This window comes from Heloderma suspectum, chromosome 1, assembly GCF_057233095.1.
Source record: "Heloderma suspectum isolate Gila_16-S chromosome 1, 16-S_ref, whole genome shotgun sequence".
NCBI classification, from domain to species: Eukaryota; Metazoa; Chordata; class Lepidosauria; order Squamata; family Helodermatidae; genus Heloderma; species Heloderma suspectum.
Window position 1 is genome coordinate 348118257 of NC_139458.1, and position 26451 is coordinate 348144707.

At 41.9% G+C, this 26451-nt stretch overlaps 1 protein-coding gene across 3 annotated transcripts in view; it reads left to right on the forward strand.

Annotated features, from left to right (window-relative positions):
* MTHFD1L (methylenetetrahydrofolate dehydrogenase (NADP+ dependent) 1 like) overlaps positions 1-19163 on the forward strand; it is a 213394-nt gene extending 194231 nt beyond the window's left edge. For all 3 annotated transcript variants that reach the window (XR_014786738.1, XM_084827831.1, XM_084827833.1), the window contains 2 exons: positions 10044-10160; positions 18682-19163. Coding sequence is in view for 2 of the 3 variants with exons in the window: in XM_084827831.1 (XP_084683957.1) it covers positions 10044-10133 (90 nt within the window). In the remaining variant the exon portion in view is untranslated. The remainder of the gene's footprint in view (positions 1-10043; positions 10161-18681) is intronic.
* The last annotated feature ends 7288 nt before the right edge of the window (positions 19164-26451 follow it).

Consider the following 26451-nt stretch of genomic DNA (forward strand, 5'->3'; position numbering starts at 1 on the left):
AAGCAAGACTTTTTTTCACTTAATTTTAGATTGCATATTCATGAAATGGAAGCCAGGGAATGCAGAAAAAGGATCAGGTGCAGTTAAACATGATTAGATTTTCTCCTTGTTATTTGAGCAGTAATTTGCCATGATAGAGGCTGCACTTTCAGTATAAATTTCTTGTCAAATACAAACATAATTTAATATTAAGAGTAATATTATATCATGTAAGGCAGGGATGGGGAACTTCTAGCCTGCCAGCCAACCCATGCAGCCTTAGGTGAGCCCCCTCCCTCTCCCAAAGACCCTCCCCTCCTCAAAGCCCCACCCCGTCCAAGAAGGGAGAGGGGCCTGGAGCAACAGTGAGGCATGCTCCTCAAGGCAACAATTAAGTCCACTATACTCTTCCCTCACCTTCCCCACTTTAGTGTATATCTATGTGAAATGTTGTGTGCTGGAGAATCAAAAGTACACACTCAGCACATCAGATCTCTACAACACTTTCTAGCTTAAAGTTGACCCTGCCCAGTCCATTCCTCCTGCTTCCTCACTGATCTGAATAAAAGCAGTTCCAGTTGGGGTCTCAATGTCCACATGGATCAGAGCAGCCTTGCAAATAAGGCTGTGTGGCTCGCTTCCAAATACTGGGGTATATAGAGCCCTCAAGCAGAAGGAAGACAGTCAGAAGTGCGCGCGCACACAGCTCACTCAATGTTATTCTGAATGTTTGGTTCTATTGTGGGTGCAAAGATCTTCTGCAGTTCCTGGGACCTGTCTCAGCCACCCCTGAGATTGCTCCTGTGGCTCCAGTTCTAACAAGCAGGAGAATGTCTCATAGAGCAGAATCATAGAACAGCAGGGCTGGAAGGGGCCCACAAGGCCACCGAGCCCAACCCCCCGCCCAATGCAGGAATCCAAGTCAGAGCATCCCTGACAAATGGCTGTCCAGCCTCGTCTTGAAGGCCTCCAGTGTGGGAGAGCCCACCACCTCCCCAGGTAATTGGTTCCATTGTCGTATTGCTCTGACACTCAGGAAGTTTTTCATGATGTTCAGCCGGAATCTGGCTTCCTGTCACTTGAGCCCATTATTCCGTGTCCTGCACTCTGGGATGATCAAGAAGAGATCCTGGCCTTCTTCTCTGTGACAACCTTTCAACTACTTGAAGAGTGCTATCATATCTCCCCTCAGTCTTCTCTTCTCAAGGCTAAACATGCCCAGTTCTTTCAGTCTCTCTTCATAGGGCTTTGTTTCCAGTCCCCTGATCATCTTTGTTGCCCTCCTCTGAACCCTCTCCAGTTTGTCTGCATCCTTCTGAAAGTGTGGTGCCCAGAACTGGACACAGTACTCCAGATGAGGCCTAACCAGTGCTGAGTAGAGGGGAACTAGTACTTCCCGGGATTTGGAAGCGATGCTTCTATGAATGCAGCCCAAAATAGCATTTGCCTTTTTTGCAGCCACATCACATTGTTGGCTCATATTCAGCTTGTGATCGACAACAATTCCAAGATCTTTCTCGCTCGTAGTGTGGTTGAGCCACGTATCCCCCATCTTGTAACTGTGCATTTGGTTTCTTTTTCCTAGGTGCAGAACTTGGCATTTGTCCCTAGTAAATGCCATTCTGTTGTTTTCTGCCCAGCGCTTCAGTCTATCCAGATCACTTTGAATTGTGTTTCTGTCTTCCAAAGTATTAGCTATCCCGCCCAATTTGGTGTCATCTGCAAATTTGATCAGCATTCCCTGCACCTCCTCCTCCAAGTCATTAATAAAAATGTTGAAGAGCACTGGGCCCAGGACTGAGCCCTGCGGTACCCCACTCGTTACCTCTCCCCAGCTTGAGAAGGTCCCATTGATAAGCACTCTTTGAGTCCGATTCTGTAGCCAACTGTGGATCCACCGGATCGTTGTTTCATCTAGCCCACTTCGAGCTAGTTTGCTCATCAGGATATCATGGGGCACTTTGTCGAAAGCTTTCCTGAAGTCGAGGTATATGATGTCTACAGCATTCCCACGGTCTACAAGGGAGGTGACTTGATCAAAAAATGAGATCAGATTTGTCTGGCAGGACTTGTTTTTGACAAATCCATGTTGGCTTCGAGTAATCACGGCATTGTTGTCAAGGTGCTTCCAGATGGATTGCTTTATGATCTGCTCCAGAATTTTCCCAGGGATTGATGTCAGACTGACTGGTCTGTAGTTCCCAGGTTCCTCCTTTTTACCCTTTTTGAAGATAGGGACAACGTTAGCCCTCCTCCAGTCATCTGGCACTTCCCCCGTCCTCCATGATTTCTCAAAGAGAATAGACAGCGGTTCTGAGAGTCTCCTGCAGGTCACAGCTCTAGCGTGGCATGCTTTACAGCATTTATTCTTTCAACATTGCTGTGAGGTATGGGACTGCTGTTTCTATTTAACAGATGAGGGAGCTGAGCATTGTAGAATAACTTGCCATAGCCACCCGGTGAGTCCACAACTGAGCTGGGATTTGAACCGAGATTGCCAAGGTGTGTACTTCATACACTGGATGAGATCACACAGGCTCTTATTTCCTCCTTTGGTTGTTCTGTTTAAACAGTTTTGTTTGGTTGTTTAGCAGAACATATAGTCAAGTAATATTTTATTAGAGAAGCAGTTAGGGGAGTAATTTTTTATAGAGGCTGTACTTGTGTTAAATATGAATGTCTGTATTGAGGAATTGTGACTTCAGGGAACAAATTGTTTTCTTCAAATTAATAAGCCCTATAAATGAAAGCGTCTTTGTACATCCAACAATACACTCTAATGACAGGAAAACTACATTCTAATCCAAGAACTTGGCTAAAAATTTAGGCATACTTCACACACTGTCAAATTCTCCTACACAAAGTGCTTTATTTCTACATGTAAATTGCACTGTCCCAAGATCCTATATCCTGAATATATGGTCCAAGTATATGAAACACTTTCTACATATGTAGGTATGTCATGTGTTACAATCTACATTCAATTTTTGCAATTTCCTGTATATGTTAACTCTGTAAAAATGGGTCGTGTGTGAATATCTCTTACCTTTATTTTTGGGGGGTACAATAGGTATTCTATCTCTTTTCAAATGCTGTTGAGTTAAAGATATTGTGCTTGCAAAACTCATAAGTGTAAAAGCATAGAAGGATCACAGTGTAAAATAGCGGACAAATCGTATGTGATTTTCGCCACCCTAGATGTTTAAATCCTAGTTTGCAGTGTACATAAAGGGTCTGGCTTTTCCTCTATTGAGAATGGGTTAAGGGCAAATGGAATTGAAGGGACAATCCTTACAATACGATGAACTAACAGGAGCGTCAAGAGCTAGAGTCTCATTCTCAGCTTCAAGTTTTACTTGCATACTTAATGGTGGAACAACGGAATAATTTCGAAGAATGATAGACACTTAATGGTGTTTCTGCATCATCTGTGAACTTTGCCTTTGAATTACGAACTCTTCTCCTGTGTTGATGGCAAAAGACCTGATATTGCTACACAAAATTTTTAACATCAGTCATACATGCTGCTTTTCTTTAGTGGTGGTGGTTTCAATGGTCATGGAAGGACAGATTATTTTTCTCGTCTAAGTGAATAAAATATCATTGTGTGTACATTCCAGAAAAAAATGAATCTTTTCTAAGATTGCACAAAAAATAATAACCGTGAGCTATCTTATCACTGATCTGAAGTTATGAAGAAAGTACTAGTTCATTGAAGAGGAGGTGAACTGGATTTCAGGAAAATCTATTTTCTGCCCGTAGATATTATGAAAACATGTACTTTTTAATGTTAGCATTCTATTTATTAAAAATCCTAGTTATCTAAATCAGTAGCAAGTATCTCAAACAGGATCATACTTCTTTTATAACAAATATAATGTTTGTTTTTGTTCTTATTATGGATCTCTATTATTTTAAAAACTTACATCCCACTTTTTTTTTCAAGGTGGCTTATAACTTATCCATAAATGATAATAAGTAATGCAACATATATGTACAATAAAATCAGAATGAAAACATACAACATAAAAAATATTACATCAGGGAAAAGTACCATTAAAAAATAATCTGCCTTACTTAGGGTCAAGTCACAACTTGACTCCTAGGAAGGGAATTAATTTTTTTTTCATACTAAACCATTTATTTCTTAGTTGTCTTTCCACAGCTCAAGGTGCAACACATTTTTAAAAAATTGATTTACAGAATTTATAAACCACTCTAATCTTAGAAAGATTCCTGAGTGGTGAATAATAAAAACAAACAAAGAAAAATCAAAATACAGAAGGATAAAAATATTTTAAAACAAGTTATACCAATAAAACCATGGGTGGTCATTGAGGGAAAACTTTTAAAATAAAATGACTTTAACTGATGCCAAAATCAGATCAGTGATGGTGCCTGCCTGATAACAACTGGCAGGGAATTCCCCAGAGAGAATGCCAGCACATTCTCTAATCTAAGCTCTAATCTGGGGGTAATCCAAATGGGCCTCAGGACCACCAGAAGCACCCCATTTGATGACCTCAGTGACTGGACAGGCTCATAGGTGCTCTCTCAAAATTTAATCTAAAATACAATAAAATACCAAAAACAAGAAATATAAGATCCTACAGAACAAACCAGAATAACTATAAAACTGTCTAATCGTAGGATAAGTAACAGAAGTGCCCCTTACGCTCACTCCTAAAAGCCAGCAAACAGAGGGAACTATGCACCTCTAGAAAGAGAGGTGCATTCCATAGCCTTTAGGCAATTGATGCAAAGGCAGGGCTTCTGACCACAACAGTTCTCTCTGCAGACTCAAGGAGCACACAGCATGAGTAAAGTTGGCATGGAAGCTGATACAAGGACAGAGAGTCTCTGAGATCTATGGGACTCAGGCGTTAAAGGTAAGCACCAATGCTTACCCGTTCCTTTACAATTGACAACCTCTGTACCCTAGCAGATAAGAACAAAAGAAGAGCCATGCTGGATCAGACCAAAGGTCAATTTACTCCAGCATTCTGTTCACACAGGGGCCAGTCAGCTGCCTGTGGGAAACCCACAAGTAGGATAGGAATGTAATAGCACCGTCCCACTCATGTTTCCAAGCAACCGGTATACAGAGGCATACTGCCTCTGACACCGGAGGTACCAGGACTAGTAGCCACTGATAGCCTTATTCTCCATGAGGATAGCCTTATCCTCCAGATGATACTCAGATTAGAGTCTCTATTGTGAATTTCAGTAGGTGAGGGATGTTCACATGGGAAAAAGTGCTCCCTAAGGTAAAGACTCACTTTTGCCATGGCATATACAATGGATCAGCCAAATACCTTTGTACTTTAACCCAGAAAATAAGGCAAGAAAGATGACATCGAGTTCTGAATATTCCCAAATTGTGTATTTAATAGTCAGTTTTGTTGCTGCTGATCATGCTTATCCTTCCACTTATATTCCGTCAAACTGCTGCTTTCATCAGATTGCATCTTCAGGATGGACATTCCTCTCAGAGGCATTCACATACCACCTAGTCCAGGAGAGCCAACAATTTATTTTTTACCTTTGTCTATACCGCATCAATCTGTTTTGTTTATAAGGTCCAGTGTGCCTTATACATATATGTGCCTAATTCCCCAGACTTTGAAGGATATTTTCTGGTGGCTTCTTAATTTCTCAGTAGTTTACTTTGATTTTGTTCTCTCAAAAATCTACTGCACAGCCTTGGTCTGGCAATTACCCAAGTGTCCAAACTCAGCTTATTAGAAGTGCTTTCTTCATCACTGGCTTTTATCAGGTATGTGGCCATCTCCTACATATCATTCCAGCCTTATCTCACCCCTTCTCCCTATGCTGCCATGCCTTCCAGGAAATAAGAGACAAATGAGAGATTCCCTTGGATTGCTTCCTAAGCCTTAACTATCTGTTATCAAGCAATAAAGACCTAATGGGGACAGAGCTATAAATGTGCTGGAAACATCCATTCCCCCAATATCTGGAGCTGTTTCTCCCCTTGTTGCAGCTACTTGTGCTGGGGCTCCTGATGAAATGGGGGTTGCCACCATTTCTGAACCAAGAGGGAAAGCCTATTGATCCTTCCACTGCTTTCTCCCCTTTTACCACAAATCTCCTCAACCCCAACCCATTTCCATTACCGGGGCTGAGCATGGGACCTGCCAACACTAGCTCCCTCCCCCTGCTTCCTTCCAGACTTTGGCCATATTTACTTCCAGAATAATCAAATCAAGAGAAAGGGGAAATTGGCAAGAATCACCTCCACCATCTTCAGCAAGCGAGAGCGTCTCATGAGCAGAGTTCTGATTTCAGTATCCAAGCCATAGTGTTTAAAAAATGGTGTTACTACTCTTGAGAAAACTTAAGCATAACACATTTAAATTTAGACTGGTTAATCGGTATCTCCCTTAAAAACATACAATACAACTTAGAATTCTAAGTTCCGAGTTTGAAAACTGGCCTAATCACCTACCCTTTTGAGGGGAGCAGGGAAGGTGTAAATCACATTCATTGCAACTGCTCACCAACTATTCTATTTCCAGAAAAAGCCTAAAATGTCAAGATAATAAGGCTGCCATTGTGCAGATACCTACATAGTACCGCTTGAGTATGTTGCCCTAAGAGAGAAAGACTTGTAATTCAAGCACTGAATTACAAGTTCAAAGTTATACATGTTAAATGGGATGGATTTGGATTGCAATGTACTATGGAACCATATATTACTTGCTGAGATGTAAATATCCATTGGAATGTTTACAGTCCATACTTCCGGAACCAGAGAATAATGTCGTTATCATATTTTATAGTGATCAAGTTGCTGCTTAAGTCAAACCAAATATCACTTAGGTGGCCAGCACCTGTTGCCTACTAAATAAAATAGCATACTGATTACAGATTATAAACATTTTAGAATGTTTTCTGCGGTTGCTGTTTTTATTGTTTTTACTACTGCATCAGTTTTTATTATGCAAGTTTTATTGTTGTACGCTGCCTTGGGAGTGCTCCTGCCCTGAAAGGTGGCCAAGAAACATTAAATAAATAAGACTGCAATCTTATGTGGATAGTTGGCAGCTTCTAAACTTGGAGGCTGCCGAGTATTCAGTGCAGGGTGGCAGGACAGCAGAGGCAATCTTCACCTCCGCGCTCCAGCCGCCCTGCATTTCTGCTAGATGGGTGACTTGCCTGTCTGGCAGCAGCGCCTTGGGAGAAAAGCAGCACCTCCCTTTTCTCCATCCCCACGTGCTGTTTTCTGAGCATTGAGAGGTAGCCTCTGTGGTTTTCTCTGTGCCAGCTATGAAGGGAAGGGGGCAGGGAGTGTGGTTTCCTGGCTCTGAGGTTGGAGTCCTGTCTCTGACCTCAGAGCCAAGAAAGCAAACAATCCTATGGGCCCCCAGACACTATCTAGGGGCGATAGGATTGTTCTCTAAAAAAATGTAAATAAATACACATGAAAAATAATATTTTCATATACATGACACTCCAAGAAAGAAAGGGTCTATTTCCAATAAGGTAATATGTGGTGGTTACATTTTACCTCTTACAACTGGGTAAACATGTAGTAAAATCCAAATATATCTTCATAAAGCCATATTATTAAATTTTGGGTTTTTTAAAAAAACTGGCTAAAATTGTGATTAAGCTGCTTTCATAAACCATGTATTTGTTTTGAGGTACTGAACATACATACAAAGATTATGTCTTAATAGGTATTTCAGTTGTTTTTGGAAAAGAATGCTATCTCAATGTCTGAAATTATTAGTTTTTTAAATGTTGATTTTTTTCCCAATCTTGCCGACTCTTAGGCATCTGTTTTTTTTTTTCAATTTGGGGCTTTGGGATTCTTTTTCTTTTTTGTAGGAGAGAGCAGCTTGTGAAGGTCATTTATGACAACCAATTCTATCTTGAGGATAATTCTAAACTTTTAAAACAAAACAAAATCCTAGCCTAGTATATATTCCCCTTCTTTCTTCGAGCCAAACTATATTACAAAAATCCAGTTAAATTATACCTCTCTCTCAAAAAATTATCTTTTTACTTAAGCACTAACAAATTTGCTCTTGTATTATTAACCAGTGCTGAAATTTTTAAGGGTGCACCATACCTCTGAGTGATTGTGCCAATTTAAGGATTTGATGACAGAGTCAGGGGGCTATTGGGGTTCATAAAGCTCTAGAGATATGCAGAGCACTGTGTATAGTCTGTATCTCATAGAATGGAAACTGTCTTGGATCTTGTCATACTGAGAATCACTGTTTCCATTTTTTCAAAACATAAAATAAAAATCCATTCCTCTCCTAGTCCTATTTGCAGTTTGACTGTATGTAGGCAGTGTCTGCTGAAATGTCAGAAACAAAGATCACTGGTGGTCAGAAGGTGGACGCCCTGGGTTGGAGCCAAAGAAAAGTCCATATAAGGTCTACTCTGTCTTCCCCTGCCAGCCATACATACACACACACACACACACACACTACAGCACTCCAAAAAATCTTTCCTAAACATTGGGCCCCTGCTGAATGGGATAAGCTGTGGCACAGGGGGCTGAGGGAAAGGGGGGATCCTCCAGTATCGGGCAGAGATACCTTCCATGAGCAACAGGTAACTGTAGCCCTGCGTTGCTTGGCCTTAATCGCTGGACGCTGCTTGGGGGTAACTTTTTTTGTCCTTTGATTTGCTGTTCATATTAATACATCTTTCTCAACAGAACATAGAAATGAAAGTTGCCTACTCTCTGGAATATTTAACCACCATCACCCTTCCTAATTCTCTATTAATCTAGTTTTAAATAGAGCAATGTATTTCAAATTATACAGCTTGTGCATTAAGAGAAAGCTGGGTTGTGGGGTCTCATTTCCCATCATGTGATTCTTAGGTAAGTAAACTCGGCAAGTAAATGTGTGGTCCCAAATTTACTAAGGTAACAGAAATGTCGGGGCACAGGGGAGGGAAATGTGCAAAACTTCATGGACAGGAAGAAGGGGTTCTAATCACACACACACTGATTCTTTCCTGCAAATGTCTCTCTGATACCATTTTCCTTCCAGCTGGGCTCACTGTTTCAGAGCTCGGGGGGGGGGGAGCACTAAAACTAGGGAGGAGTCATCTGCAGCAGAGACTGGGTGAGAATGGGGATCCTAGCTCAGTGGAATGTTGAAATATAGGAACAGCTGTATAATTTGTAGAACTTTCTGACAAATAGTTTAGTTGTTTTTATTTTTTTTAGTAGACACACAAATTAAAGTACTTTGTTTTGGCTAAAATTAATTTAAATGAACTATTAAATATTTTGTAACCTTAGTAGTAGTAGTAGAATTAACTAATTATTCATGCAAGTTAACTTCATTAACTGAGGAAATATTTATGATGAAAATGCTTTTGTGTGGTTATTACATGTGCACAAAATAACATCTTGACACTGAAAACTCGCCTTCACCAATGAGCTGGCTGGAAAAGCCTAATACAGAATGCAGGCCCACATTAAAAGGTAAAGGTGTCCCCAACCAGTCATGTCCGACTCTAGTAGTGCTCATCTCCATTTCTAAGCCAAAGAACCAGCGCTGTCCGAAGACGCTTCCGTGGTCATGTGGCCGGCATGACTGAACACCGAGGTGCACGGAATGCTGTTACCTTTCCCGCCGAGGCAGTACCTATTTATCTACTTGCAATTTCTTGCTTTTGAACTACTAGGTTGGCAGAAAGGCCCACATTAGTACAGCATTTACCTGAATGACTTCAATACATTATTGTTATCTATTTACATTCCTAGTTCCTTTATCATATTCTTCTTGAAGTGTGCATAATTTCTTAAAATCCTGCACCACAGGGCTTCACATAGTACTACCTTTGGTTTTCTTTTCCAGAATTTCTTCTTTGCAAGCAATCTGAGGCACAAATGAATAAAGTTTAGGGTTTAGCAAAAGGGACTGAGTAGCAGATGGTTTGATTCTTTTCTTTTCAAAGCATGTAAAGTTATGGACCCATGAAGAACAATATGGTCTTTCACTTCATCACGGGTAGTGTGGTTATCAGCTTACAATCGCAGGATCGTAACTTCTAGTTCATTGTTCCCCTAGATGAGCACTATGCCAGGATTGCCTACGAGACCTTGCTTCTATGATATTGACCTGGACCCTGAAACGGAACAAGTCAAAGGGCTGTTTTGAACAAAAGTACAAGCAAAACCACAACAGGTGAGTTGTTAAATAATATGAGCCCCTTCAATGTTTGCTTCTTAAAAACACAACATCAGCAACAACAACAACTAAAAAGTCACTACAAAGATTTCAGACAGCCTTGTTTCTTCGCTTTCCTGGGATCATGTGACTTTCCTTCAGTAAATACCCATTTTTTCAATAAACTAATATACCAAATGGGAATTTATTATCAGCGAAAACATTCAAAGTATAAAAATAAGTGCTTATAATTCCCTCTCATACTGAACTCGTGGTTGAGTACCTAGCAGCTTGGAAGTAAAGTGGGGCTGCCCAAAAATAAGATCATAGTTTCTACGCACCTGGGGGATTCCCTAGGTACACAGATGTATGCAAGTCTGTAAACTGAAAGAAAAAGAACATTAAAAAAAACAAAAATCATTTTACAAGGACATGTGAGCTTCTAGGACATATTGGATCTTGATGGCAGTTGAGCACATTTGGGTTTGGTGAGCACATCTGGAATGTTAATAGAGTATCGTGGGAACTCTCACAAAACGGCTGCCCTAGGCAGCTTGCCCATTCATTAAATGGTTGCCATAGTGGGTATGGCCAGTTACAAAATATTCATTTCCCTTAAGCCAAACTGGTGAGACTAACATAAAAGTAACTTGCCTAAAAAACTAAGTACAAGGCAAAGGTGGGGTGTGAGCTCCAAAACACAAAACCAGGCTTTTGAACTGAAATAAAGGTGGCAGTGGAGGGCACCACTTTGCTTTGCAGCAAGCCAGCCTCCCATTTAAAAACCCCTAAGAAAATAAAAAATCAGGAGGGGCAGGAAGCCTGGTGGGCACCAAGAGAGGTGTTCATGGGCATATTGGCACCCATGGACCCCATATTTGAGACCCCAGTTCTAGATTAACCCAACCCATTCTTCTGGAGATGGAAATTCCAAGTTCACATTCAACAAATACAAGAATTCCTGTCTCTGCTGCTACCTAACGCCCTAAGGATGCAGTCACATTCTATTAAAGTCAGTTGCAAAATAGCCATTGATTTTACTGACTTGGCATTGCATACAACGTGTGTGTGTCTGGGGGAGCGAGGAGGATTCACACACCTTCTCAGTCACAGAAAGCCTGGATTTCTTCATGGTTCTGTAGGCATCTCTCACTTCTACGCCAGAGAAAGGAAAACCCCAGGATCCAAAAGAAGCAGAAGTTCGGCAGACTATGCGAGTCTGTTAGTTAAGTCTGTGATTAAGAGCAGCTGAGACACTATCTTAGAGTGTTAGTTGTAGGGGTGGGCGAGGGGGGTGGACCAGCTACCTTCACAGCTTAAAGTAAGTATTCTGGAGAGGGTGAACTAAGGCTGGGGGAATATGTGCTGTAAGGTTTAAAAAAAAAACAAAAACCCAAGACCTCCTAGCTCCCCACTATACCTATAGTGTTCTCCAGTTCAGCTTTCCCACCATCTTTGGGAAATGGCCACAGTTCAGACATCTTCATGGATCACTGCCTTGTTGTGGCGAAGGGGCTTGCGTAACTCAGTGAAGCCATAAGCTATGCCATGCAGGGCCACCCAAGACGGACAGGTTATGGTGGAGAGTTCTGACAAAATGTGGTCCACTGGAGAAGGAAATGGCCACCCACTCCAGTATTCTTGCCAAGAAAACCCCATGGAACGTATCACAAGGCTAAAAGAGATGACGCCGGAAGGTGAGCCCCTCAGGTCGGAAGGTGTCCAATATACTACTGGGGAAGAGCAGAGGGAATTTCCAAGTAGCCCCAGAAAGAGTGAAATGGCTGGGCCAAAGCCAAAAGGACACTCAGTTGTGGATGTGTCTGGTGGTGAAAAGAAAATCTGATGCTGTAAAGAACAATATTGTTTAGGAACCTGGAATGTCAGAGGTAAGCTGGAGGTGGTCAAACATGAGATGGCAAGATTGAACATTGACATCTTGGGAATCAGCGAACTAAAATGGACAAGCATGGGCGAATTTAATTCAGGTGACCATCATATATACTACTGTGGGCAGGAATCCCTTACAAGAAATGGAGTAGCACTCATAGTCAAAAAAAGGGTGGGAAAAGCAGTACTGGGTACTGGGGTACAATCTCAAAAATGATAGAATGATCTCAGTACGAATCCAAGGCAAACCATTCAACATCACAGTAATTCAAGTCTATGTCTCAACCACTGAGGCCAAAGAAGCTGAGGTTGATCGGTTCTATGAAGACCTACAACACCTTCTAGAACTAACACCAAAAAAAGATGTCCTCTTCATCATAGGGGATTGGAATGCTGAAGTAGGAAGTCAAGAAATCACAGGGATAACAGGCAAACATGGCCTTGGTGTACAAAATGAAGCAGGACAAAGGCTAATCGAGTTTTGCCAAGAGAACATGCTGATCATAGCAAACACTCTTTTCCAACAGCACAAGAGGTGACTCTACACATGGACATCACCGGATGGTCAATATCGAAATCAGATTGATTATGTCCTTTGCAGCCAAAGCTCTATACAGTTAGTCAAAACAAGACCTGGAGCTGACTGTGGCTCAGATCATGGCTTATTTATTGTGGCTTCTTATTCTGTGGCTTCTTCTTGCAAAATTTCAGCTGAAATTGAAGAACGTCGGGAAAACTACTAAACCATTCAGGTATGACCTAAATCACATCCCTGATGAATATACAGTGGAGGTGAGGAATAGATTGAAGGGATTAGACCTGATAGACAGAGTGCCTGAGGAACTATGGACGGAGGTCCAAAACATTGTTCAGGAGGCAGCAACGAAATCCATCCCAAAGAAAAAGAAATGCAAGAAAGCAAAGTGGCTGTCTGATGAGGCTTCACAAGTTGCTGAGGAAAGAAGGGAAGCGAAAAGCAAGGGAGAAAGGGGAAGATATACCCAACCGAATGCAGATTTCCAGAGAATAGCAAGGAAAGACAAAAAGGCCTTCTTAAATGAACAATGCAAAGAAATCGAGGAAAACAACAGAATGGGAAAGACTACAGATCTCTTCAAGAAAATCGGAGATCTCAAGGGAACGTTTTGTGCAAAGACGGGCATGATAAAGGACAAAGAAGGCAGGGACCTAACAGAAGCAGATGAGATTAAGAAGAGGTGGAAAGAATACACAGAAGAACTCTACAGGGAAGATCTGAATGTCCCTGATAGCCATAATAGTGCGGTCACTGAACTTGAGCCAGACATCCTAGAGAGTGAAGTCAAGTGGGCCTTAGGAAGCATTACTAACAGCAAAGCTAGCGGAGATGACAGTATTCCAGCTGAGCTATTTAAAATCCTAAAAGATGATGCTGTCAAAGTGCTGCACTCAATATGCCAACAAATATGGAACACTCCACAGTGGCCACAAGTCAGGAAAAGGTCAGTTTACATTCCAGTTCCAAAGAAGGGCAATGCCAAAGAGTGTTCAAACTACTGTACAATTGCGCTCATTTCACATGCCAGCAAGGTTATGCTCGAAATCCTACAAGCTAGGCTTCAGCAGTATGTGAACCGAGAACTACTGGAAGTGCAAGCTGGGTTTCGAAGAGGCAGAGGAACTAGAGATCAAATCACCAACATTCACTGCATCATGGAGAAAGCAAGAGAATTCCAGAAAAACGTCTATTTCTGCTTCATTGACTACACTAAAGCTTTTGATTGTGTGGATCACAACTAACTGTGGCAAATTCTTAAAGAGATGGGAGTACCAGACCACCTTACCTGTCTCCTGAGAAACCTGTACAAGGGTCAAGAAGCAACAGTAAGAACCAGACATGGAACAACCGAGTGGTTCAAAATTGGGAAAGGAGTACGACAAGGCTGTATATTGTCGCCCTGCTTATTTAACTTATATGCAGAGTGCATCATGAGAAACGCCAGGCTGGATGAATCACAGGTCGGAATTAAGATTGCCGGGAGAATTATCAACAACCTCCGATATGCAGACGATACCACCCTAATGGCAGAAAGCGAAGAGGATCTAAAGAGCCTCTTGTTGAGGGTGAAAGTGGAGAGTGCAAAAGCTGGTTTGAAACTCAACATTAAAAAACTAAGATCATGGCATCTGGCCCCATCACTTCCTGGCATATGGAAGGGGAAGAAATGGCAGCAGTGACAGATTTTATTTTCTTGGGCTCCAAGATCACAGCAGACTTTGACTGTAGCCATGAAATTAAAAGAATCTTGCTCCTTGAGAGGAAAGCTATGGCAAACTTAGACAGCATAGTAAGAAGCAGAGACATACCTTGCCAACAAAGGTTCGTGTAATCAAAGCTATGGTTTTCCCAGTAGCAACGTATGGCTGTGAGAGCTGGACTATAGGGAAGGCTGAGTGCCGAAGAATTGATGCTTTCGAACTGTGGTGCTGGAGAAGACTCTTACGAGTCCCCTGGACGGCAAGGAGGTCAAATCAGTCCATCCTAAAGGAAATCAACCCTGAGTGCTCATTGGAAGGACAGATACTGAAGCTGAAGCTCAGATATTTTGGCCACCTAATGCGAAGAGAAAACTCCCTGGAAAAGACCCTGATGCTGGGAAAGACTGAAGGCAAAAGGAGAAGGGGACGGCAGAGGATGAGATGGCTAGATAGTACCACCGATGCAATGAATATGAACTTGAGCACACTCCAGGAGAGAGTGGAGGACAGGAAGGCCTGACGTGCTATGGTCCATGGGGTCATGAAGAGTCGGACAACAACAGCACAGTTCAGTGGTAAAGCTTCCTGCTTTGCATGAAAAAGGTCCCAGATGTAATCCCTGGCATCTCAATGGGAAAAATGTGTGAAGAGCAGCTGCCAGTCAGTATACACAATAGTGAGCTAGATGGACCAATGTTCTGACTCTGAATAAAGGCAGCTTCCTACGTTCCAGGGGAAAGGAAAGGAAAAAGGACACTTTTCTTTCCCACTCTAGGACTTCCCCCCTTCCTGCCTGCTATGCAATAAAAGGTTGGTGCTAACCAGCAGATGGATGCAAGAAAAAATATTTCATTTATCTCTTCCCCCAGTTGGACTGCCCTGCCTGAATAGGTCCTATTCAAGGTTGTCTGAAGCCCTGACAGGAACACTCCTCATAGGGGCTGATGCAAGTCCCACTTATACATACATAATTTGGACCAACAGATCAAGTGATATAGCTAGCCTTTTTCCTTGATTTGTTGTACAGCTTAATCCAAAGTGGCAAATATCCGGCTGGTTGGTGTGAAACATAGACCCAATTCAGTGTTTCCTGCCGTTCTTAACACACCATCTCCCTTCCTTGAACTTCTAACTATATCTTTCAGGAGCACAGTCTTTCCTGGCTATAGCCCCCGTATGACATTTTGCTCCATTTCTCTTTTCTTCTTGTTCTCTGCTTCTACCACCACCTCCCTGCTTGTTACCTCTTTCCATAAGAAGTCTGCCTCCTTCTTCTGTTGAGTCCTGCTCTTCAACCTATTTTATTTATTACATTCATATTCCAGCCAAGAAGCTCAGGGTGGCATACATGGTTGTTCCTCCTTCCCTTTATACTCTCACAACTACCCTGCGCGATGGTGACTGACCATCATAGCCGACTGGGGATTTTAACCTGGGTCTCCCTAGTCCTAGTCCAACATTCAAACACTACATCACGCTGGCTGTCATTTTTTGTCAGAATCCTTGTTTCTGGACGCTGTTCCCGCACATCTTTCCTGCTGCTTTGACTACCCTTCAGCTTCTACAACACTCCTGATTGATTAGCTTACCTGCCAATAATACAAGGTCTTTATACATCCTGTCCCCCTTCCTGACAACAGCACATGGCTCCTCCTGTCCCTAGTACCAACACAAAATTCTTCAAGGCAATCTGATGTTTCACTTCCTTCTTCAAAGCTTGTATTCCATTGCTGGCACTTTGCCCATCAGCAGTTAGTACATTCACAAACATTCTACGACAGCAAAACAACTCGGCTTGCTTCCAGATGGATGGATCCTAGCACTACCAATCAAAGGACATTATGCAGCTATTCTGCATTTTCCACCCAAACAGATTTTTTATGGAAAGAAAAAAGACAGAAGCAGCGGTAGGAAAACACAGGATGCTTCCAAATGGGAGACAATGTCCTCTGGATGCCCACAATAAAATGAGGCAGGACAATTGCATGAAAAAAGGCTCTTCTGGAAGCACCCTCAGATAATGATTAGGAGAGAGTATAGGTGACATCCGGTTCTAGCCCCATTATCTAATCATTTCACCTGTAGTCCAGCTTCTCTTATAGAAATTCTACAACCACTTTTGTGGTAACTTTTAGTATTCAGCCTTCTTTATAAAGTGCATTTAAGTTATACTTTTTATTCCTCTCCTAATTAACATCTTGAGAGAGACTGAGAGTATACTGACTGCATTTTCCAGGTAATTCCAGCAAATATTTGATAAACAAGTTTATACTTTCCTTGCCAAAACACTCAGGATTATTTTTTTAAGAAAGGTTCTAAGGATGCAGTCACATCTTATTGAAGTCCATTGCAAAACTGCCTCTGAATTTAATGGCTCAGCATTGCAGATGAAGTGTCTAAGTGTTTGGAAAGCACTTATTAAGGGATCCCAGTTGACTGCACCTGGCCATTTCAGTTGATCACCCCTACCTTATTGATCACGGCCAGCCTGCCTGTATTGTCTCACTACCAGCATCCACAAACCTGAGTGTAAGTTGTCTTTTTCATACAACCTTTCACAAACTGAAGTGGTACTGCTGCCTTTCAGTATGTGTATTTGCCTTGTTTACATCTGAACAATGCCTCCATTTGTGGGCTCCGGGCAAAGATGGGCTGGATGTATCAACAGATGTAATTTAGCTTAAAGCCAAATTAAAACAGTTAAAAATTTAATTATCTACTGGGTTACCAGCCAATTAAAACATTCCTGAAAGATGCTTGGACTTTGGTGAACTCTGAGGGAAGGGAATTCCGCAACTGTCTTCTTTGTTCACTGATTGTAAGCCGCTCTGGGAGCCTTTTTTGGATGAGGAGTAGGATAAAAATACAATAAAATAAATAAACAAATAAACAAACAGCTGGCTGTCGAGACTACACATTGACAGTCCTTGTGGTCATGAATTCAATGTACAAATGATAGGCTTCAGAGGGTGCTCATCCACCTTAGAGAAAGCAACAAGATGTAAGGCAGTACCTCCAACAGAAAATAGGCCATTCAGGTTAGCTCATAGCCAGCACTTTGAGCCTAAACCCCGACAATAATAAGTGGAGATGCTTGTGCTCTCAGTGTTTCTCCATCCATCCACCTCCACGCAATACAGGACCAGACTGCCATGATCTGCACCAATCTGAAGGTTGCAGACCATCATCAAAGGCAGCGCATCATCAGTGCAGTACTGCTTTCCAGCCTTGAGGTTACAAAATGTCAGGTCTACATCTGATGAAACTGCATGTACGTATTGGCTACAATGAGCCTCTCTACTGCCGTTTATAAGCTGTGAAACCTACACGATGACAATAGCAGCATGCGCGGGTGCACACGCACACACAGAATCTTCCCCAAAGTGAAGGCAAAACTTCTAATGTTAGGATCTACTGATGTGTAATATTCCAGTCTCTATCATTTATAAAAGAATCTATGGTGGAGGAAACAAATGTAGTATTGGACCTTAGCTGGTATTAGAATGGGTTGTATCCAATGGTGGTTTTCCACTAGCAAAATGTGCTTCCACTTATGGAATTTAGGGCATATGATTGCCCCAAAAGTTGCTTTTGGGGGACCCTTTGGAACAGCATGGGATATGGCATGGACAGCTGTAGTAGGTAGGTAGGATCAGCAAAATTTGGTTGCTCCACTTTCCACTAGCACAACACCACCACTGGATACAGCCCTGTCATTCTTCTCTGGAGCATTGGTAATCTTAATTAATCTATTCTTAAATTTATCCTTTAAATATGGTGTTAGATGAGATAAGGAGGTCACAACCTTGATTTTGTGCAACACAAAAAAGTATTATTGTGTTTTAAGATCTTTGCAATCATGCTGGCTTTTTCTTTGGTTTTTACTCTAGTTTTATTTTGTTTTAAACTTTGTAATATTTACATATTATGTTTTATTATGTTACTGTATTTTATGGTTTAAAGTCTTATTTGTGGATTATCCAGAGAGCTTCAGAAATGTAGCAAATAAATAGTTCAGAGTATGAAGTTGGCATTGTTACATTGACATCACACAATATATTAGAAACAGAATAATTGATTTAAAACGTATACTTTAGGCCACCTTTAAGGGCAGAATCCTTGTCCTTGATCAAACATAATAGATAATATACTGCCCTGTTGGGATACATCAAGAGTCTGTATTATGTGAAATTATACTATACCATGTGGAACAGTTAAATGTTTTGTTTTACTTATCCTCCAGGCAAAATAATTCTAACACAGTAATATTACAGTTAATTTGCGCAATCTGGCATCCTTTTTAAAAAGAGAGCCAAAAAAAAAGACTTGTTTCTTCAAGCAATGAAACAGGGAATTCTTAAAATACTTACCTTTTCTCTCTCTTCCCCCACCCCACCCTGTAATTTTCCAGGCTTTTGAACATACAAACGGCAGCGTCCGTGTTTCCTGGAGTAGGTGACAAGCATAAATTTGAAGAATGCCTACAATGTGTATCTGGAAGAATACTGAAATAGACAAAAGCAAAAAAAATATGGTCGTCTCTGAAGTCTTTCTGAAATGAAAACCAAAGCAAGAACAATGAACAAAAATTAGTATTAACTAATTTATTCTAAAGTGTAGTGTAAAGGAATGTTTTGCAATACATGCAGTTGTTTACTCTAGCAGGTGTGGAGAGGAAAAAGCGATGAAAAAGAAAGGAGATGGAAAACATTAAGTGTGGAAACTATGCTCTGTTTGAGATGCGAAACCAAATTGTTACCTTCACCTATGTCAGCTTAGAAAATCAACATTAAAAGAGTAGTGCTGCTTGATACAGGTTAATGCATTTTAGAGTACAGTGCAGCTTCTTGCATTTAGCAGCTGAAGCACCAAATAAAATTAGCTGGAGATGTCTGAGCTTGGTCAGTTTCCCCTTGGGCACTGCTGAGGAGCTGGGTGGGGAAAACTAGGTCTTCAAATGAGGGACTCATTCCAGAAAACATCCCAGGAATATCATAAATGTTGAAAATAACACACACACACATACCCCTGCCCGAAGCCAAACAGTAAAGGTGCTCATAACTTCATCTGTCTGACCAGTATTGTTCTCTGCCAAATGAGTTTGGGCTTATTGCTTTGAGCTATTGTGCATCACACTCCTAGATATCCCAAAAGTCAACAAACTTTCTTTCTTTCTTTTTACAGCCAGTGGAAGTAAACCAGACTATCTGAAAGCCTCCAGCCCCCTCTTTTAGAAAAAGTACACTGGTTTAGTCTTTGGCTCCTGAGAGGAGTTTCACCCTTTTGGGTGGATAGTACTTTAAATTGGACATTTGAAATACAAGAATGGATACATGCAATGAGGGCCCAGATGAAATCAACCGAACTCTGCACTGCTTTACATAGCCCTACATTAAATAAGAGTCAAAATGCTAGTGTCTACTGGAAGATGTATTTACTTCTCCCATTCAACTGTAGGTACTGAAAGTCAAATCTCCTGAGTTGTATCCAATGCTGTGGAAGTGGAACTCTGATCTTGCAAGGGAGTTTTCAATCCCTTCTTTCCTCCTGAAGTCCCAAAAGGCTTCCTCTGGGGTTTGGGGACATTTAGGAAAAGTGCAAGGGGTTGCAGTGGGAAGGAGGAATCCCCCCAAACCAGGCAATCTGCCTGATGTTGAGCAATTCTTCTGTCCCACTGCAGCTGCCCCTACCCATGGCACATCTCAGGCTTTCTTGAGGGTCTCCCAAATCTCAGGGGAAACTTTTAGGACTGCAGTGGAGAGGAAGGGGCAGAAAAGCCCCCTTGCATGAGTGACATCTAGTGCAGCATTGGATACAACCTTTTATTTTGACATTAGAATTACCAACCACAAATTTTTCCTGCCCTTCCAAAAATTCTAGATAAACCCACTTTTTCTGAATTGATGTAAAGTTTCCATTAATAGACCTACCAGCCATATCTGTGTGAAATACTATAATTTGGTACTATGTGCACAAGGAGAAAGTAACCTGACTAAAGCCCTGGGGTTGCATGTTCCTCTCTGCTCCTCCCACATAAACTAGAGAAGGAATAAGCCAGAATTCAGTTTCACTTTAGCAGATTCCTGGTTTATCATTGGCCTGACTCAGCCACCGTAGTAAGCCATGGTGGGTTGTAAGTCTTGTTTGTTTCAGGGTGGCTTGTCATGATGTCTGAACCTGAAAGAGTGGGTTGTCAGCATGGGCTACAGAGCTGCCTGGCAAGAGCGATGAAAAACCCAGCTGCTCCTCATGATCTCACAAGTGCCACCGTACTCATTCCCTCCCTCATCAGGGCTGTCTGCCCGTCCACCAATGCAGAAATTACATTTAGGAATATGCTGAATCCATTTGCAACTTTTTCTTTTTCTGTCCTACTAAAGTATACAAATGGGTTCCTTTTTAATAATTATTTTTTGCGATCCTTCACACATGCACATATTTGCCTGTTCCCTGTTTATTTGATTGAACATGAAATATGCACAAATTTCCAAGCAAATTAAAAAAAAAAAACCAACAACACTAGCTTTCTGCATAGATTGAAGCATGGCTGATTCAGTCTATGGAAGACATTTGCACAAATTTCTATCTTTTTTTTCTCCCGCCACACTTGTGCAAATGTGCTGATTCACCTGACAGCTTCAATACATATGGGGTTTTCTTGTTATAATCTTCATGATCTCAGCTATGTAACCCAATACAATGTTTATTTGTACTAGAGACCTTGTTTTGTGCTTTGCAACTAGTATATTTGACCCCTATGTAGTGATCCGGTGGCGGGTGGAGGCAGCAGCGGCTGGGAATAAGAGGATATGAGGAGTTGTGCTGCACACATACAGGAAGTGGGCAGGAGGACCGAGGGGTAAACAAGTCACAGCAACCCACAGAACACCTGATCGTCTGTCAAGAGTAACATGGGTTGGCAAGTGAACAACCAACCCACCGTAGCTTATTTCCAGCATGGCCTATCGTAACATGTGAACTTGTCCATTATGTGTTAACCAGAAACTGAGGTGAATCAGAAACTAGACTAAATATATTCTAATTTATTAAGCAACAAAACAACCAGGGTTTGTTGTTGGCCTGTTTAGCAATTGAGTAGAGGTTATTTTAAACTATGAGTCCTGGTTCATACATAATGACAAGCAAGGAATCTGCTAAAGTGAAACTGAATTCTGGTTTACTCCTCCTCCAGATCATGAGGGAGGAGGGGAGGGGGGAAACACAAGAGCCTGAGGCTTTATATGGGCTCATTTATGCTCATGGATGTACAATTAAACCATGTTTTAGCATTATGTGCGAATGCAGCCACTGTTACAGAATCATTTGAGACTATTATTTTTCATAATTGCCAGTTATGATTGGAGTGAACACCAGCACACACAATGGGTGGGTCCGCATGATCACCATAGGTCAAACAAGCAACAGTGGCTTGTTCAAGTTGTGGCATATTCCAGGCACCATTTGCCTAATTACCCACCCGGACACAACTTGTCATGTTGTCCAAACCTGGGCAGCATGGGTTGTTGAAGGGAAAAACAATCTTCAAATAACCCCAGTCAATCTCTGCTTTTTAACATTTATTGCATATTAAAAACAGTTTGATTGCATCAGCTCCAGGCAAGCACCGTACTCTTTGATTCGTTTAGATCCTAGTCAACAATCCAGCTCACACAATTGCTTGATCTGCAGTAGGGTAAACAAATAACATGTCAAAGTGCCTGAAAATACATGGAATGTTTATCCTCAAAAATGATTGCACTGAGGTTCATGACAGTTGGATGCCCATTCATTTCGTCAGTAATTACGTTCACACGTCATGCTAAAACATGGTTTAATGTTACGTTGTTGTTGTTGTTGTTCAGTCGTGTCCGACTCTTCGTGACCCCATGGACCATAGCACGCCAGGCCTTCCTGTCCTGCGCTCTCTCCCGGAGCGTACTCAAGTTCATATTCATCACATCGGTGATGCTATCTAGCCATCTCATCCTCTGCCGTCCCCTTCTCCTTTTGCCTTCAGTCTTTCCCAGCATCAGGGTCTTTTCCAGAGAGGTTTCTCTTCGCATTAGGTGGCCAAAATATTTCAGCTTCAGTATCTGTCCTTCCAATGAGCAGTCAGGGTTCCTTTAGGATGGACTGATTTGACCTCCTTGCAGTCCAGGGGACTCGTAAGAGTCTTCTCCAGCACCGCAGTTTGAAAGCATCAATTCTTCGGTGCTCAGCCTTCCTTAGAGTCCAGGTCTCACAGCCATACATTACTACTGGGAAAACCATAGCTTTGATTAGATGGACCTTTGTCGGCAAGGTGATGTCTCTGCTTCTTACTATGCTGTCTAGGTTTGCCATAGCTTTCCTCCCAAGGAGCAAGCGTCTTTTAATTTCATGGCTACAGTCACCATCTGCGGTGATCTTGGAGCCCAAGAAAGTAAAATCTGTCACTGCTTCCATTTCTTCCCCTTCTATATGCCAGGAAGTGATGGGGCCAGATGCCATGATCTTCGTTTTTTTAATGTTGAGTTTCAAACCAGCTTTTGCACTCTCCTCTTTCACCCTCAACAAGAGGCTCTTGAGATCCTCTTCGCTTTCTGCCATTCGGGTGGTATCGTCTGCATATCGGAGGTTGTTGATAATTCTCCCAGCAATCTTAATTCCGACCTGTGATTCATCCAACCCGGCGTTTCTCATGATGTACTCTGCATATAAGTTCAATAAGCAGGGCGACAATATGCAGCCTTGTCGTACTCCTTTCCCAATTTTGAACCACTCGGTTGTTCCATGTCTGGTTCTTACTGTTGCTTCTTGACCCTCGTACAGGTTTCTCAGGAGACAGGTAAGGTGGTATGGCACTCCCATCTCTTTCAGAATTTGCCACAGTTTGTTGTGATCCACACAATCAAAGGCTTTCGCGTAGTCAATGAAGCAGAAATAGACGTTTTTCTGGAATTCTCTTGCTTTCTCCATGATCCAGCGAATGTTGGCGATTTGATCTCTAGTTCCTCTGCCTCTTCGAAACCCAGCTTGTACTTCCGGTAGTTCTCGCTTCGCATACTGCTGAAGCCTAGCTTGTAGGATTTTGAGCATCACCTTGCTGGCATGTGAAATGAGCGCAATTGTACGGTAGTTTGAACACTCTTTGGCGATGCCCTTCTTTGGAATTGGAATGTCAACTGACCTTTTCCTGACTTGTGGCCACTATGGAGTGTTCCAAATTTGTTGGCATATTGTATGCAGCACTTTACCAGCATCATCTTTTAGGATTTTAAATAGCTCAGCTGGAAGACTGTCATCTCCGCTAGCTTTGTTGTTAGTAATGCTTCCTAAGGCCCACTTGACTTCACTCTCGAGGATGTCCAGCTCAAGTTCAGTGACCACACTATCATGGCTATCAGGGACATTCAGATCTTTCCTGTAGAGTTCTTCTGTGTATTCTTTCCACCTCTTCTTAATCTCATCTGCTTCTGTTAGGTCCCTGCCTTCTTTGTCCTTTATCATGCCCGTCTTTGCACAAAACGTTCCCTTGAGATCTCCGATTTTCTTGAAGAGATCTCTAGTCTTTCCCATTCTGTTGTTTTCCTCGATTACTTTGCATTGTTCATTTAAGAAGGCCTTCTTGTCTCTCCTTGCTATTCTCTGGAAATCTGCATTCAGTTGGATATATCTTCCCCTTTCTCCCTTGCTTTTTGCTTCCCTTCTTTCCTCAGCTACTTGTGAAGCCTCATCAGACAGCCACTTTGCTTTTTTGCATTTCTTTTTCTTTGGGATGGATTGAGTTGCTGCCTCCTGAACAATGTTTCGGACCTCCGTCCATAGTTCCTCAGGCACTCTGTCTATCAGGTCTAATCCCTGAAATCTATTCCTCACCTCCACTGTATATTCACAAGGGATATGATTGAGGTCATACCTAAATGGTTTAGTGGTTTTCCCTATGTTATTCAATTTAAGCCAAAATTTTGCAACAAGAAGCTCATGATCTGAGCCACAGTCAGCTCCAGGTCTTGTTTTTACTGACTGTATAGAGCTTCTCCATCTTTGGCTGCAAAGGACATAATCAATCTGATTTCGATATTGACCATCTGGTGATGTCTATGTGTAGAGTCGTCTCTTGTGCTGTTGGAAAAGAGTGTTTGCTATGATCAGCGTGTTCTCTTGGCAAAACTCTATTAAAAAACTCTTGGTAAAAACTTTTGTCCTGCTTCATTTTGTACATCAAGGCCATGCCTGCCTGTTATCCCGGTGATTTCTTGGCTTCCTACTTTAGCATTCCAATCCCCTATGATGAAGAGGACATCCTTTTTTGGTGTTAGTTCTAGAAGGTGTTGTAGGTCTTCATAGAACTGATCAACCTCAGCTTCTTTGGCCTCAGTGGTTGGGGCATAGACTTGAATTACTGTGATGTTGAATGGTTTGCCTTGGATTCGTACTGAGATCATTCTATCGTTTTTAAGATTGTACCCCAGTACTGCTTTTCCCACCCTTTTGTTGACTATGAGTGCTACTCCATTTCTTCTAAGGGATTCTTGCCCACAGTAGTAGATATGATGGTCACCTGAATTAAATTCGCCCATGCCTGTCCATTTTAGTTCACTGATTCCCAAGATGTCGATGTTCAATCTTGCCATCTCATGTTTGACCACCTCCAGCTTACCTTGATTCATTGATCTTACATTCCAGGTTCCTAAACAATATTGTTCTTTACAGCATCGGATTTTCTTTTCACCACCAGACACATCCACAGCTGAGTGTCCTTTCGGCTTTAGCCCAGCCGCTTCACTCTTTCTGGCGCTACTTGGAAATACCCTCTGCTCTTCCCCAGTAGTATATTGGACACCTTCCGACCTGAGGGGCTCACCTTCCGGCGTCATCTCTTTTAGCCTTGTGATACGTTCCATGGGGTTTTCTTGGCAAGAATACTGGAGTGGGTTGCCATTTCCTCCTCAAGTGGACCACATTTTGTCAGAACTCTCTGCCATGACCTGTCCGTCTTGGGTGGCCATGCTGGATCAGACCAAGGCAACATCTAGTCCAGCATTCTGCTCACACAGTGACAAACCAGCTGTCAACCAGGAACCCACAAGTATAACAGCACCCTCCCTCCCATGTTCCCCAGCAACTGATATACATAGGCATGCTGCCTCTGATACTTTTTTCCCCAGCTCTACAATATCTTTTCTTTAGGTGTGGTGACCAGAACTGTACACAGTATTGTAGGTGTGGTCACATCATATATTTGTATAAAGGCAGTATGATATTGGCAGTTTTATTCTCAATTTCTTTTCTAATTGTGCCTAACATAGAGTTTGCCTTTTTGACAGCAGCCGCACACTGGGTTGACATTTTCATCAAGCAGTCCACCACAATCCAAAGATCTCTTTCTTGGTCGGTGACTGCTAGCTCAGATCTCATCAGGTTATACTTGAAGTTGGGATTTTTTGCCCCAACGTGCATCACTTTACACTTGCTTACATAGAACCGCATCTGCCATTTGGATGCCCATTCTCCCAGTTTGGAGAGATCCTTTTGGAACTCCCCACAATCCCTTTTTGTTTTAACCACCCTAAATAATTTGGTGTCATCTGCAAACTTAGCCACTTCACTGCTCACTCCTAACTCCAGATCATTTACGAACAAGTTGAAAAGCATTGGTCCTAATACAGATTCCTGTGGGACCTCGCTATTTACTTCCCTCCTTTCGGAGAACTTACCATTTATTACTTCTCTCTGCTTTCTATTCTTTAACCAGTTACTGATCCATAAGAGGACCTCTCCTCTTATTCCATAACTGCTAAGTTTGCTCAGGAGTCTTTGGTGAGGGCCTTTGTCAAAAGCCTTTTGGAAGTCCAAGTAAACAACGTCTACCAGTTCACCCCTGACTACATGTTTTATTGACACTCTCAAAGAATTCTAAAAGGTTAGTGAGACAGGACTTACATTTGCAGAAGTCATGTTGATTCTTTTTCAGCAGGGCTTGTCCTTCTATATGCTTATTAATTTTATCTTTAATAATACTTTCAACCAATTTACCCGGAACACACATTAAGCTAACTAGCCTGTAATTTCCCAGATCCCCCCAGGATCCCTTTTTTAAAAATTGGTGTTACATTGGTCATCTTCCAGTCCTCTGGTACAGAGGCTGATCTTAGGGACACGTTGCGTATTTTAATTAGAAGATCAGTAATTTCATATT